The sequence below is a fragment of the Ranitomeya variabilis genome, chromosome 2, assembly GCF_051348905.1.
Source record: "Ranitomeya variabilis isolate aRanVar5 chromosome 2, aRanVar5.hap1, whole genome shotgun sequence".
NCBI classification, from domain to species: Eukaryota; Metazoa; Chordata; class Amphibia; order Anura; family Dendrobatidae; genus Ranitomeya; species Ranitomeya variabilis.
The window spans coordinates 382,140,290-382,156,498 of NC_135233.1; the positions used below are offsets into that span (position 1 = coordinate 382,140,290).

The following is a 16,209-nucleotide window of genomic DNA, read 5'->3' on the forward strand; positions in this document are numbered from 1 at the left end:
ACAAAACTAAACAGATTGTTCTGAAAAGCTGAAGATTTGGGAGGATCAGATGTAAAACCATCCAGCAGACAGGTATTTGGCCTGGAGAGGCCGACTGTTAGCGGAGGAAGGTTCTTGTCACCAACACGAGGTTACTGCAGCTCCAATAGGATTAGTACAGAGATTTACAGTATATCCCGAGAGATGGCGCCTTACCTTGTCACCCTTCACACCAAAGTCGCCTTTAAATCCAGTGAAACCATCTTCACCCTATAAAAATAAAGAATAAATGTGGTTGTGAAGGTACAGTACATGTGCAGCGCCCCAGAGTCCTGGTCGTTGCAGTAATGTCGCTCTTCCACCAGGGGGGAGTGATGTTACGTCTGATGATACTAAAGGAGTTCACCTTGCCAGGTATCACAGTCACACACTACACTTCACACTCCAGTCCACCAGGGGGAGATCAGCTTCTATCTATTAGGGCACTCCTCACATATGGGTAAAACTGGTGGGTTGGATAGAAAGTCAGTCAGAAGCAGGCTGGGCTCTGCCCAGGTAACATTTAGTGAGAGGAGAAGCTGCCTGGGTGAGACCCAGAGAGGACCTGTCAGGGGTGGGATCCTGACAGCGGCCTAGCACGAGACAGAAAGTTACGGAGCTGCGCCTGCACTTCATTGCGGCAGCATCCTAAGAGAGGACACGAAGCAAAGTATATTGTGGAGAGTGAGAACCGAAGTCACAGCACAAGGAGATAACATCGGGAGGAGTTCTGCCCCGAGATCGGCAGCCTCCTTCCGAGGCGCGTAGCCGGTGGCCGGAACACCGAGGGAGTACTGACTCTACGCATTACTCCAGACAACGGCAGGACAGTCAATTCCAAGTTGGCTGCCCGACCTAAATACCTAAGAAGACACGGAGGCAACTGTGGGAGAGGGGCGTCACTAGGGTCCCTATAAATTAAATCCAGGCCTACCCCGTCATACAGGTTGTCCTATCCATACGATCTGGGGGACAGAGAGAGAGAAACATCTACAAAGGTTGTGAGGACTTTCCCGTGGTGCTCAGCAGGGAGGTACTACAACACACAGGCGCTAGTAGGAATGCTATTGATTTCCTCCTGGCTAAGGGAACTCTGGATGTGCCTTCGGACCGGCCGGACTCAGCCAGCCCTGTGAACGGTACTCTGGACTGCGGATGCTGAAGTCTTCAGTAAAAGGTAAAGAGGCTGCAACCTTTGTGTCATCGTTCTTCATCGCGCCTTACAACGTCCACTATCACCATCTACACATCTTGGGAAGCCCTGGGGACATACTTCACCTGTGGGAAGGTATATCATCTAGCTGCCATTCCATCACCCCAGCGGACCCCTAACAGCGTCGGTCATCCTGACCGAATACCACAGGTGGCGTCACAAACACTTGACAAACTTTCACCATTGATTGGGCGCCCCTCAGCAGGGCCACGGACCGGGTCGGGCCACCGTGACATCCCCGGAACCGAGACAGACGGACCCGGTCCTGAGTGCCCCATTGCCCTGCACGTGGGGGCGATCCAACTTAATGGATCGTAGCTGAGGAATGGTACGAAGAGAGCGGTATACTGGTCAGTGTGCAGGTGGGAGCCTACAAATCACGATTATTCTTTACCTTTTCTCCCTTGTGTCCTTTCAGCCCCCGGATTCCATCAACTCCCTATAAAAATAAAGACAAAGGGATAACCAAAACCTCAGAAACATTCATATGGAGAAGGTCCACTTTTCTCTACCCTCTGCCTGTACTATATGTACTGTACTGCTCTCCACATGCACTGATGTCTACCTTTACAGCATGTACTATACCGCTGTCTACCTGCACTACATGTACTGTACCTGTCTCTACTAGTAATGATCTCCACTTGCACTACATACATTATACTGCTTTTTACCTGTACAGATCTCTACCAGGACTACATGTACTATACTGTCCTCCACTCTTCTATATTTAATGTTCTGTTCTCCACCTGTACCTCATGTACTACACTACTCGCTATCTGTATAACATGGACTGTACTGCTTTCTACCCATACCATATGCACTTTGCTGATCTCTGCCTGTACTACATGTACTGTACTGCTTTCTGTACTACATGTACTCTGCTGCTTTCTACCTGTACTACATGTACGTCACTGCCAAGTCTTTATTACATATACTATACTGCTCTCTATGCTACATGTACTGTACTGCTGTCTGTACTACATGTACTGCACTGATCTCTCTGTACTACATGTACTGCACTGTTCTCCGTCTGTACAAATACTGTACTGCTGTCTACCTGTACTACATGTCCTGTACTGCTCTCTGACTGTACCACATACACTGTACTGTTGTCTACCTGTACTACATGTACTGTATGGCCCTCTTCTGTACCTCATGTACTGTACTGCCCTCTGTACTTTATATACTATACTGCCCTCTGTCTGTACTACATGTACTGTACTGCTCTGTACTACATGTACTCTGCTGCTCTCTAACTGTACTACTTGCACTGTACTGCCCTGTCTGTACTACATGTACTATACTGCTTTCTGCCTGTAATACATGTATTGTACTACTCTCTACCTGTACTACATGTCCTGTACTGCTCTCTACCTGTACTACATGTCCTGTACTGCTCTCTACCTGTACTACATGTACTACACTGCTCTCTGCCTGTACTACATGTATTGTAATGCTGCTCTCTACCTGTGCTGTACTGCTTTCTACCTGAACTACATGTAATGTACTGCTCTCTACATGTACTACATGTACTACACTGCTCTCTGCCTGTACTACATGTATTGCAATGCTGCTCTCTACCTGTAATACATGTACTACACTGCTATCTACCTGTACTACATGTACTGTACTGCTATGTACCTGTACTACACTGCTATCTACCTGTACTACATGTACTGTACTGCTCTACCTGTGCTACATGTACTACACTGCTCTCTGCCTGTACTATATGTATTGTAATGCAGCTCTCTACCTGTACTACATGTAATCTACTGCTCTACCTGTACTACATGTACTGTACTGCTCTGCCTGTACTACATGTACTGTACTGCTCTGCCTGTACTACATGTGCTGTACCGCTCTCTACATGTACTACATGTATTGCAATGCTGCTCTCTACCTGTGCTTTATGCAGTATTCTGCTCATTACCTCTTCGCCACATGAAAATATTTTCCTACTTTCTTAATTTTTTAGGGTTTCACACAAATTATTACAAGCATCAGTCTCCTAAATCGAACTATAGTAATAACACATGAATGCAAATTAACGGAATACAGCTAATCAAGAGGTTATGTTTCCAGTACCTTCACACCGCGGGGTCCAGGATAACCAATTGGACCTTGAGGACCAGAAGGACCCTAGAGATATGAGAAGGACTTATTAGACCGTGAAGAACACATTTCTCTCATTTCCATGGCACAATCTAGGAACGAGTATCACAAGCAGAACAATAATTGATAGTGATATGACTGGGGAAATATTCTTACGTTTATGAGTGGGATCGGATGTACGTTTTGCAGTCATTCCTGACTAAGCTTTATAAAGTGATGAAATTCACAGAAATAATATAAGCAAAATGATTCATGGGATGGCTTTTAGATGACATTTTATAGATAGCAATAATCTGCCAATATTTCAGCATTATGTTCAAAATTTGGACAAACTGGTGAATGTGTTGGCATTATAACGTGGCTATTGGATGATGACAACGTCTTCCCATATATCCCATTAGGGCACAGAGACCTCATAGTGGCGAGTAGATATGAGCGGTGTTCGAGTCGAAGTGTTCGCCAATTTCAAATTCGAGCTGTTTTGGGCGGTGTTCGAGTCGTTTGCCGAACTCGAACATTTTGCTTAAAATCCGGCTGTTCGATAACTGTTCGTTCACCAAAAAACCTAACTTGATTTTCACATCAAAACTGTTTATCATTGTTAATGGACTGTTTCAATGTATAGTGTGCGAGGGAGGGGGGGGGGGGTGTTTGGGTGGGGGATAGATCTGTGCTGAAATAACGCTGATCTCCTTTTTTTTTTTTCCCCGCATTTACAGGGGGGCGGTGCAGTCTCTCAGCCTATCAGCAGTGCGCACACACAGCAATGTGCATGTGATGCACACAAGCAAGGGCATGTGTCATTGGCTGTGTATGTCACATGTCACTCCTTGCTCTATAAGAACCAGCCATTTGCCCCATCGCCACCATTTCCTCACTGCTGCAGCTTAGTGTTAGATGGCACCGCTGCTGCTGTGGGCGCTATACAGACAGGCTACTTTCAGACATAGCGCATTTTTGAGCGCTATTTTGCGGGCGCTTTTCAAAAATGCGCAATGTCATTTTCGTCTGCCGGCAAAGTGAATGAGAAATTCACTTTGCCGTTCAGACACACCGCAAAAAAACGCGGCGCTTTTGTCTGCAAACACGCCGGCGTAAAAAGAATTGACATGTCAATTCTTTACGCAGCGGCGTGTCTGCATATCCCCCTAGGGCCCCATATTACCTTCCACACACAGCGCCTTTGTCCTGGGTGTCGGCGTCTTTGTACGGAGGGGTTGACACCCAGGACCGGACGTGACGTCGGACAGGAAGAGGGAAGCCCCCGCCCCCCAGTGAAGCAGCATGGAGTCCTTCTGTGTGTGTGTGTATGTCTGTGTGTGTGTCTGTGTGCGTGTGTGCGTGTGTCCCCATGCGACGCTAGTGCCACCATTGTGCTAAGTCGCCGTATGGGACTACTACTCCCATCCGGTATTAGGATGGGAGAGTTGTCCCTGTGTCCGGCGACTTAGCACAATTGTAAAGTTACACAAAACACCTACACACAATACACATACATGACACACAGTACATACAACACATAACACAGAGTATATACTCACCAACAGCACACTTGTAGGCGAAGCCCTCGATCCTCCAGGAAAAAATCCAAAAATAATAAACCAAATTCATACTCCCTGTCCGCAGAATCCATAAAACGAGTGTCCCACGCCGATCGGCTGCTCTCCGGCGATACACTGCCAGGAACGAAGCTCCTAGCAGTGTATCGCGTACTGTCCCGGAGTTCAATGACTCCGGCGTCTCGGTTAACAGCAGTACAGCTGCGTTGAACTTTCCCACGCAGCACTGCCGTTAAGCGAGAGTGCCGGGGTCAATGACCGCCGGTAAACTCGCTCGCGCATGCGCAGTGACACACCGACAGGAACTATGGCTCCTGTCAGTGTGTTGCTGCAGCCGTGGAGAGCAGATATATCTCTGGATGTGTCTGTTCTCCATGGAAAATCTTGATACGTGGCACTTAAATATGTGGCAATTAAATACGTGACACGTGGCACTTATACGTGATACGTGTCACTTAAATACGTGGCACTGAAATACGTGATACATGGCACTTTGATGCGTGGCACGTGTCACTTAAATACGTGGCACTGAAATATGTGGCACTTTGATACGTGGCACGTGTCACTTAAATACGTGGCACGTGGCACTTTGATACGTGGCACGTGGCACTGAAATATGTGGCACGTGGCACTTTGATACGTGGCACGTGTCACTTAAATACGTGGCACGTGGCACTGAAATATGTGGCACGTGGCACTTTGATACGTGGCACTGATACGTGGCACGTGGCACTGAAATATGTGGCACGTGGCACTTTGATACGTGGCACTGAAATATGTGGCACGTGGCACTTTGATTCGTGGCACGTGGCACTTTGATACGTGGCACTGAAATACGTGATACGTGGCACTGAAATACGTGGCACTGAAATACGTGATACGTGGCACTTAAATACGTGGCACGTGGCACTTAAATACGTGGCACTGAAATACGTGGCACTGAAATACGTGGCACTGAAATATGTGGCACTGAAATATGTGGCACTGAAATACGTGGCACTGAAATACGTGATACGTGGCAAAGAAATACGTGGCACTTAAATACGTGGCACTTAGGCTATGTTCACATTTGCGTTGTGCGCCGCATGCGTCCTTTTTTTGATTTTGGACGCAGCAAAAATGCAACTTGCTGCGTCCTCTGCGGCCGGATGCGTGCGCTGCAGTGACGCATGCGGCGCAAAACGCAAGTGCGACGCATGTCCATGCGCCCCCATGTTAAATATAGGGGCGCATGACGCATGCGGCGCCCGACGCTGCGGCGCAGACCGCAAATGTGAACGTAGACTTAAATAGCTGGATAGAGCTGGATCCGCGGGCTGTGATCTGGCCTACGCTCAGCACTCTGCGGAGCGCTGTCATTCAAAACACGTCCACTCATTTTGGTGTTTAGTCCCAAAATGAAGGATGGAAGAAGAAAAGGGTTGGACAAGGAAATGACATCATTTCTTTTTTTTTTCCCCCACTGCAGTTAAAGCTTTATTTGTGTCAAACACAGACAATCTGCAGAGAAAACTGCATAAAAAACCGCACTAAAAACCGCATCAAAAACCGCATCAAAAACGCACCAAAAACGCACCTGCGTTTTCTGCCAAGAGCTGCGGTTTTTGTCCTGAAAAAAAAGGATTGAAATCAGGATCGTGTGAACATACCCTTACCGTACAGGGTTACGAGGGGGGGCGTCTGACTGACGCCTGCCCTAGTAACCTGGGGTTAGTGACAGTGGGGTTAGTAAACCCCAGCTGATGTCTGTTCCGCTTGCTGAGGCGTCTTTGGCTCAAGGCCATTGCAGCTGGCAAAATCGACATGATGTTAACTCCAGTGTGTATTGTATTCTGAGTCATAAAGACAGGAAATTACCTCAATGACTCTTTTTTTTTTCCCCTTTTTTTTTTTTTCAAACAAACTTTATTTTCAGTACACAATGCTGAAAAAAACGCAGCTGCAAAAAACGCAGCAAAAAACGCTGTGTGTGAAAGCAGCTGCGTTTTTTGCCTGCGTAAAAAAACGCAGGTAAAGCAGCAGCAAAATACGCGCGCGTAAAAATACGCAGCAAATATGCTGTGTGTGAAAGTAGCCTAAGAATGTTTTTTGAGAGCGAATTTTCAGTTAGATAGAGATAGGTTTAGGGAGTCGGGAGTTGGGACTAGTTGTAATATCAGCCCTTTTCAGGGTAGGTTACAGCAGTTCCTAGCACTGTTTGCCAGGCAGGTCTGAGCCAGTGCTGTGCAAGTGTTTGTCACAGCATTTGGTGTAATCTAGCTCAGCCAATCCTTTTGGGCTAGTAGCATTGTCTGATAGTCATCTGAGTAGCCCGCCTGTGAAGCTAGCTACACCCCCTGTGTATCTCAATTTTTACTGCATCTAACCCAGTAAATCGTTTTGGGCCTAGTAGCAGTGTCTGCACGTCAGCGGAGTAGCCCGCCTGTGAAGCTAGCAACACCGCCTGTGTATCTACCGTAAATTTTTACTGCATCTAACCCAGTAAATCGTATGGGGCCTAGTAGCAGTGTCTGCTGCACGTCAGCGGAGTAGCCCATCTGTGAAGCTAGCTACACCGCCTGTTTATCTAATTACTAATTTTTAACTGCATCTAGCCCAGGAAATAATTTTGGGCCTAGTAGCAATTTCTGCTACTCAGCAGAGTACCCCACCCATGAAGCAAGCTACACCGCCTTCTTCCTTTCTCAATCTAACCCCTCGGCTCTGAGGTGTCCGCTCTCCCTCCAGCTCACTCCTTCTCACAGGTGGACTACTGCGTGTATTCACACTGTGGCGAATCTTTTGGGCCCAGGCATAAGAAGTCGTCGAGGTAATGTATAATATGTGCCCCCTTAGAAAAATCCATGACGACCCATTCGAGGAAGCAACTAAAAGCCTCAAATAGTGAGCAGGATATGGAGCACCCCATGGGCAAACAGCGATCTATGTAGTATGCTCCTTCATAGAAGCAGCCCAATGGGAGGACACTATTCGGAGGCACAGGTAGTAACCGGAACGCCCCCTCAATGTCTGTTTTGGCCATTAGGGTGCCCCTTCCCAACTTCTTGACCTGCCTGATTGCCTCGTCAAAGGAGGTACAGTATATAGTACTGTATTTGGTTCCGCGTCAATGTTGTCGTTTACTGACCTTCCCTTGGATATGACCAATGGTGGATTAGTCTGAATGTATTGGGTTCCTTTTTTGGCACGACTCCCAACGGGGAAACCACTACGTCTTCTAAGGAAAGTGTTCTGAATGGACCCGCCATTCTACCTAAAGATATTTCTTTTTTAAAAATTTTTGTCACGACGTCTGGGTGTTGGTAGGCTGATTTTAGATTTTTACTCCAGCCTTTCTTGATTTTAGAAGGGCATGACATGCCTATATCTGTGTCTCCTTTTACTCCTCCACCTCTTTTCTTTTCACATGACTATATCTACTGGTGACCTTTCCATGTTTGTTGTGTCTTCTGAGCAGTTTGTCAGCTTTTGGACACCTTTTAAGGTGTTTTCTATGTGTTTTCTATGTGTTTGTATGTGTTTGTGCTTGCCTGCCATTGGTTTCAATGGGGTTCGACGGTGTTCGTCGAACACGCCCCAATTCGACGAACCGAACCGAACTCGAACACTAGGGGGGTGGCTCAATACTAGTGGCGAGTCCCACATTCAGGAGGCACAGCAGAAAGCCACATTACGGCTATAACTCGGACATACCCAGGGCCTCCATATTTACCATGGATCACCCCATTACATGAATGGTCATTTTAGGGCCTGGCATTTAAGACTTCAGGTCAGACTCAGCTGTTTTGGGGGAAACCTAAAGCTGGGTATGAATTCCACTGATTGCCATTCCTAGTAAAAAAAAATGACTTAATTTCTTCATTAATTAAGATATTATGTACAATGAAGCCGAACAGGTTGGAGAACAGATTAAAAGGTTTTGGATAGCACATCTGGACCTGCCAAGCGCTAGGCTATCTTTTGGATAATCATATCCCATAATACATCATATCCATATCAATTCCTGGTTCTCACCTCTTCATTATATGTGTATTGTCCCCTTAACCTGCCCTCTCATCTTCCCTTTTCCTTTGTGTAATTTTAATACTATTGTTTTTTGTTCTTTTTTATATGATCTGTACATTATTGAAATGATATATTCGACTTTATTTTTTATTCTTACGCCTTAACGTAAAATATAATAAACATATTTGAAAGAAAAATAAGTTTTCTTGGGGATTTAGGGATGTTCTTCACTTGTATATCTGGATTGTTGATCTGTGATATTTTTATCATTACAAGATGTTGGATATGATAAACCACGATTCTCATCCAGGACCCCGATGTGGTCATCATAAGTCTGGAGGAGCCGCGAGTCCCACAATCAATGCAGGAATCTTCTCACGTTTTATGGATGACAGACTGAACCCATCATGATATTAGCATAAAATACAAGAATCTGAGGAGGCATTAGAAGTCACACTCACGTGGTTGCCCTTAAATCCTCCAGGACCTTCTTTACCAGGATGACCCTAGAGGAAGAAGAAAGCATTTTAGGATGTGATCAAAATAACCAAGTTGGACAGATGGAGACCCTGATCACGGTCAACGTGACCTGTTCAGTACAAATGGTGACATCCGATAACTCATAGCAAATGTAACGCACAGCACATGTAGCAGAGACAGTGGAAGGAGCCTCCAAGATATTGTTCTTCCCCAACATTTACAGGAATGTAATGACTTTTGTCTAAAATACAAAATTACTTTACTCATAATGTGAAAGACCTAAAAATACTATCCTTGGCTGTGTGGTCTTCCCTCTGAAGGAGGCCATACATAAGATCTCGATGTGCCACAAAGAGGACAAATATTTGTTAGTCGGATCGTCATGTCGGGCTGAAGACAGTGTAAAAAAACACATTGGATCAATGCAAAGCGAGAAATAATTGTCTCTTCCCACCATGCACATGTAGCTCCAACGAACAATGGATGAAAAAATCCATCCTGACAGATCCCATTCAGACAATAGTCTGCTGCCGACTATCACAAACATCTGATCACAATTGGCCACTTTGGACGAGCTTTCCCTAGGACAACCTACGATACTGAGTTGCCTATAAAATCTTCTGATCTTTGGGAGGCCGAGCGGCCAATAGCAGCCATATGTAATGATGATTTTACACAGTTTTGCAGTATTGTCACTTGCTTATGTCATTCTCAGACCATGAATGCTAAAATATACATACATTACAGACCAAAAGTTTGGACACACCTTCTCATTTAAAGATTTTTCTGTATTTTCATCACTATGAAAATTGTACATTCACACCGAAGGCATCAAAACTATGAATTAACACGTGGCATTATATACTTAACAAAAAAGTGGGAACCAACTGAAATTATGTCTTATATTCTAGGTTCTTCAAAGTAGCCAACTTTGGCTTTGATGACTGCTTTGCACACTCTTGGCATTCTCTTGATTAGCTTCAAGAGGTAATCACCGGAAATGGTTCTCACTTCACAGGTGTGCCCTGTCAGGTTTAATAAGTGGGATTTCTTGCTTTATAAATGGGGTTGGGGCCAGCAGTTGTGTTGTGCAGAAGTCTGGTGGATACACAGCTGATAGTCCTACTGAAAAGACTGTTAGAATTTGTATTATGGCAAGAAAAAAGCAGCTAAGTAAAGAAAAACGAGTGGCCATCATTACTTTAAGAAATGAAGGTCAGTAAGTCTGAAAAATTGGGAAAACTTTGAAAGTGTCCCCAAGTGCAGTTGCAAAAACCATCAAGCGCTGCAAAGACACTGGCTCACATGAGGGCTGCCCCAGGAAAGGAAGACCAAGAGTCACCTCTGCTTCTGAGGATAAGTTTATCCGAGTCACCAGCCTCAGAAATCGCAGGTTAATAGCAGCTCAGATTAGAGACCAGGTCAATGCCACACAGAGTTCTAGCAGCAGACACATCTCTACAACAACTGTTAAGAGGAGACTTTGTGCAGCAGGCCTTCATGGTAAAATAGCTGCTAGAAAACCACTCCTAAGGACAGGCAACAAGCAGAAGAGACTTGTTTGGGCTAAAGAACACAAGGAATGGACATTAGACCAGTGGAAATCTGTGCTTTGGTCTGATGAGTCCAAATTTGAGATCTTTGATTCCAACCACCGTGTCTTTGTTCAACGCAGAAAAGATGAACGGATGGACTCTACATGCCTGGTTCCCACCGTGAAGCATGGAGGAGAAGGTGTGATGGTGTGGGGGTGCTTTGCTGGTGACACTGTTGGGGATTTATTAAAAATTGAAGGCATACTGAACCAGCATGGCTACCACAGCATCTTGCAGCGGCATGCTATTCCATCTGGTTTGCGTTTAGTTGGACTATCATTTATTTTTCAACAGCACAATGACCCCAAACACACCTCCAGGCTGTGTAAGGGCTATTTGACCAAGAAGGAGTGTGATGGGGTGCTACGCCAGATGACCTGGCCTCCACAGTCACCAGACCAGAACCCAATCGAGATGGTTTGGGGTGAGCTGGACCGCAGAGTGAAGGCAAAAGGGCCAACAAGTGCTAAGCATCTCTGGGAACTCCTTCAAGATTGTTGGAAGACCATTTCCGGTGACTACCTCTTGAAGCTCATCAAGAGAATGCCAAGAGTGTGCAAAGCAGTCATCAAAGCAAAATGTGGCTACTTTGAAGAACCTAGAATATAAGACATATTTTCAGTTGTTTCACACTTTTTTGTTAAGCATATAATTCCACATGTGTTAATTCATAGTTTTGATGCCTTCAGTGTGAATTTACAATTTTCATACTCATGAAAATACAGAAAAATCTTTAAATGAGAAGGTGTGTCCAAACTTTTGGTCTGTACTGTATATATATATATATATATATATATATATATATATATATATATATATATATATATATATATATCACCTGCATAGTAGAAGGATATGTGTTTATGTGATAGTTGATGTACATTAATGTCTTATTTTTGGACAGATAAGTCAGACAATCACGGATAGACAAAAGATATGTGTGATGGAAAGTGGGCCATGTAATAGGTTGGACGGCCAGCAGATACTTACAGGAGGCCCGTCTGAGCCGGGGATGCCAGGGAGGCCGGGTTTTCCGTTTGGTCCCTGTATGTAAATATATAAATATTAGATGCAGTTTACAATCCGTCTTACACTTTATCATTATTATGTTGAACAAAGTGATACTTACAGTCTCTCCTGGGGGTCCCTGAGCTCCCTGAGGCCCTGAAAGCCCCTGTGTCCCAGAAGTTCCCTGCTGTCCTGGAGGGCCGGGCTCACCTTGTGGACCCTAAAGTATAGAAAAGCATAGCACTCTAGTTATGTACACCTCTTACAGCCTATGTTTTATCACTCCCACTTATCTTTTATAATTAATGTTAGGGGGGATTTAACTTACCAGGTTTCCTTTTGGCCCCACATTTCCATCCATACCTCTGACTCCCTGCAGAGATAAGACTGGTGTTACTTACAAATCATTCATCACCCTGGTATACAGACCATCAAATCCATGGAGGGTGCTCACCGGTGGGCCAGGAACACCAGGAGGGCCTTTAGGTCCAAGCAAACCTCTGACACCCTAAGGAAACATGAAGATGACAACTAATTACAGTGCATACAAGTGAGTATTACCTACAATGTAACATACAGAAGAACTTATCACATTGTCTGGAAGGAGAAATACTCCATAATCGGGCAGTGAGTAGTGTCAGCTACGGAGGAGCAATCTGGACTATGATCAGGACTATGATCAGGACTATGATCCGTACTATGATCCAGACTATCACCTGTGCTATGATCCGGACGATGATCCGGACTATGATCAGGACTATGATCCGGACTATGATCCAGACTATAATCCGGACTATGATCAGGGCTATGATCCGAACTATGATCAGGACTAGGCCACTAGTAAGGATCATAGTTTACATGTATCTAATACAGAAATATACTGATCTATCTGGTATCAGCACTTCCAGAAATGATATGTAACAATGATAAAACACTTTGCATATTATGATTTAACATTTATAGCGCGGGTGAACTGTAGAAAACAAATAAAAATAATATATTGATGATTCCAAAAAAGTTACGAGTGATCCTAAAATTTTCATTGTAGACTGAAAATCGATCTCCAAATATTTACAGTTTCTGTAATTGATTAGAAAAAAGTATAAAAAACTGTCTTACTGGTTCACCAGGAAGTCCACGGGGTCCAACGTCTCCATCACCTCCCTAAGAGACATAGAAATGAGAATATCAGACACTGATCATAGGGTGAGGAGTCATCAGGACCAAACAGCACCGCGGTCAGTACTCACCCTCTCTCCGTCTTCTCCGGGTGGTCCCAAAGGTCCCTGGGTTCCACCATCTCCCTAAAAACACCAGAGATCTGTTATCAGTGGACCTGTGAACTTTACAACTTCACCACCGCATATCGTACTGTTTATAACTGCTGCGCAGAACTTCATTTGTTCATCTGGGCAACAAACTATTCTTCAAGTAAACTAATGACTTCTTGTTGTGAGTTTCTGTGCTCCATACAACATCGCATCAGTTGAGATTCGGAATTATTCATTTTAACAGTAATCATCTGAGAAAAGTTCTAACATTTTCCAAACGTAATTACCGTATATTCATAAAAACAATAATTTGAACATAGATATTAAAAATGTCAGATGATATGTGATGAGGAAGACGTGTGGCCTGAAGAATTGTATCCTCCTCTTGAAACCTTTTTAAGAAAATCCATAGTTTACACCTAAAAAACATTATACCTAGAAAACAGTTTAAACCTAGGAGCACCCTCGGAGGGCCGAGCAGTTCAGGGCTCCTTCCCACCTACTTGTTTTCTATCTATCGCCGCCCTCCTCAGGCTCCTCTAATGCCAGAGCTGTCAAGAAAAAGAAGGGAGGATATAGATAGAAATCAAGTAGATGGGAACATAGATGTGGGACTTACTGTGGAAACAATACTGGTTATGAGTTTACATTTGCTGTTGTTGAGTTTTGTATCATATTTTTTTTGCTATTGAATTTAATTGTGAAAAATTGTGTGCAGGCATTTATAGATAAATTGTTTATGTCAAATAAAGGGATTGTCCTGAATTCCACTAATTTAAGAAAAAAACTTGGACTTTTTTGTACTTTTCATTGTAGGGTGCTGTATCTTTGTAAGTCCCAAGAAGACATCCTTGTGCCTTGCTTTTACAATTAATGCCTATGTACACATCCGTGCTAGTTTTCCAAGTGTTTACTGAAAACCATCACCACCGGTGTGAATAGAGGTAAAGCCGCAATGTGCTTATACCCACATTCTCCATATGGGAATCATTGATCATGGACTTCTTTATCTATAGAAGACCGCAGCGCCCTAGGAGAACGTGTTTCAGGGCATTTGTTAATTCTCATGGAGTCTGTTATGTGAACGTTACCATACTTTACAGATGAAAAAAGGATCATAAAGGGAATCAATTATTTTTCTTACCCGATGACCTTTTTCACCTGGCAATCCCGGCAGCCCATCAAAGCCACGTTCACCCTGACACAGACACAAAGATTATTAACACACTGGACTGTGACGGCCAAGACATGGAAGAACAGGGGCGAATAAAACTTACCTTATTACCAAATTCACCAGGCAGACCACGAGCCCCGTCAGCACCGGAACGACCCTAAGAGATAATCCATCAGAGAACATGTACATGAGATGGGTCCTCTGACCGAGACCCCAGATAGCCGCGCTGAGATCTTCTGCACCTTCCTTACAAGATCCCATACAACAAAGCTGTGTCCTTACCCTTCTCCCGGCCTTTCCAGGAGGTCCAGACAGCCCCTGAGGTCCTCTTTGACCCTAGAAAAGTTAAGAATTCCTTGTTACAGAGGAACAAATTGTGTCCAGTTTCTCTTCATCCTTTACAATATGTTTAATGCTTAACATGATTTTCGAAAAAAAATATTCCCCAAAATATCCCGTAGACATGTCACTGGGTATTAGGGAATCATCTGGCGTTCATTGTAAAGGTGTTGTGTTCACGCTCAGTAATCAGCCATTGCCCATGTACTTATGTAGCATTACATAGGGGCCGTTCTGATGACCAATTGTCGGGTAATGCATTCATGGGGCGTCTCTCTGTTCTCACTTGCAACTCCGGACCCCCTCTATAATGTAGGGGGTTGTCTTCTTGGATTAGTATAACAATTATGAATATAGTTATTCAATTAAATTGCAAGAACAATAATCAAAGGATTGGACTAAAAAGCAGCGAACCTCAGTAAGGCCAAGATTTAGGCAATTGTGCCAACCCAAAGCAATATGGCAGCTTCCATACAATAGTGGATAGCTGAGACCCTGTCGTATCCATCAATACATTAGACATGACAGATGTGTTCCCTGGCCGTTTCTTTTACAGTTGTATTCATAATGACATGCCACAACCCAGCACATCCGTATATTCCTCTAGGTCTCTCGCAACCTTATACTTTATTCTTTTTTTTATTAAATACAGGTTGTTTAGGTTATCTAAACCTCTTTGTTACGGAAGTCTCCTAAAAAGTTGATTACTGAGTGATTCACTACTAGAGTCCTCAGCGAACAGCTTTATCTGCAGTGCCCCCACAGGATAGGTGGCGCAGTACATGTTTCCTATTGGCTTTTAATATAATGAATGGGCAGGTTGGGACATTCTTCTCTATTAACACAAATATCTTTAACAGATTCTTTAATTTACATATAACTAAAAGATAAATTGATCTTATTAGTTTGATGTAAGGATATTACAAAGCAATGTGCTGCTGCTTACTTAATTACCTGAGGACCTAAATCTCCTTGTTCGCCCTTTAATCCATTATTTCCTGGTGGTCCCTAAAGAAAAATGAATTCATAAAGAGGTACAACACAAAATAAACATTATTACTATAGTTCGGCAATATTTACATGGATTACTACATGTATAACCCTATAGAAATCAATTCTGACTACTTACCAGGGGTCCAGATCGCCCCGTATAACCCATTGGTCCCGCGGCCCCACGGAGAGCCAACTGCAGACACAACATATATTAAGTATATTACACAAGACACCTTCCAGACCTTCATTCCTGGGGTGGATTCGTACCCGGGCCTGCTGGAGGATGGCTGCCGCCTGAGCTTCTTGTGCAGAAACTATCGGTCCCTTGTCACCACCACTGGCTCCAAACCGAAACTGCGCGGATCCAATGGAGTAAAAGAGTTAGAACATTGGACACAATTTGGTAACAGAGAACATGATCAGAATTTTAATAGCTATTTTT

General features: G+C 44.1%; 1 protein-coding gene across 3 annotated transcripts in view; it reads right to left on the reverse strand.

Moving 5' to 3' along the window:
- Positions 1 to 16,209, reverse strand: part of COL11A2 (collagen type XI alpha 2 chain) — a 163,123-nt gene that overhangs the window by 42,000 nt on the left and 104,914 nt on the right. For all 3 annotated transcript variants that reach the window (XM_077286193.1, XM_077286192.1, XM_077286191.1), the window contains 16 exons: positions 16,035 to 16,121; positions 15,904 to 15,960; positions 15,729 to 15,782; positions 14,718 to 14,771; positions 14,539 to 14,592; positions 14,406 to 14,459; positions 13,241 to 13,294; positions 13,110 to 13,154; positions 12,445 to 12,498; positions 12,319 to 12,363; positions 12,112 to 12,210; positions 11,973 to 12,026; positions 9,369 to 9,413; positions 3,317 to 3,370; positions 1,626 to 1,670; positions 196 to 249 (listed from right to left, as the gene is read on the reverse strand). In XM_077286193.1, coding sequence (XP_077142308.1) covers positions 196 to 249; positions 1,626 to 1,670; positions 3,317 to 3,370; positions 9,369 to 9,413; positions 11,973 to 12,026; positions 12,112 to 12,210; positions 12,319 to 12,363; positions 12,445 to 12,498; positions 13,110 to 13,154; positions 13,241 to 13,294; positions 14,406 to 14,459; positions 14,539 to 14,592; positions 14,718 to 14,771; positions 15,729 to 15,782; positions 15,904 to 15,960; positions 16,035 to 16,121 — 909 coding nt within the window. The remainder of the gene's footprint in view (positions 1 to 195; positions 250 to 1,625; positions 1,671 to 3,316; positions 3,371 to 9,368; positions 9,414 to 11,972; positions 12,027 to 12,111; positions 12,211 to 12,318; positions 12,364 to 12,444; positions 12,499 to 13,109; positions 13,155 to 13,240; positions 13,295 to 14,405; positions 14,460 to 14,538; positions 14,593 to 14,717; positions 14,772 to 15,728; positions 15,783 to 15,903; positions 15,961 to 16,034; positions 16,122 to 16,209) is intronic.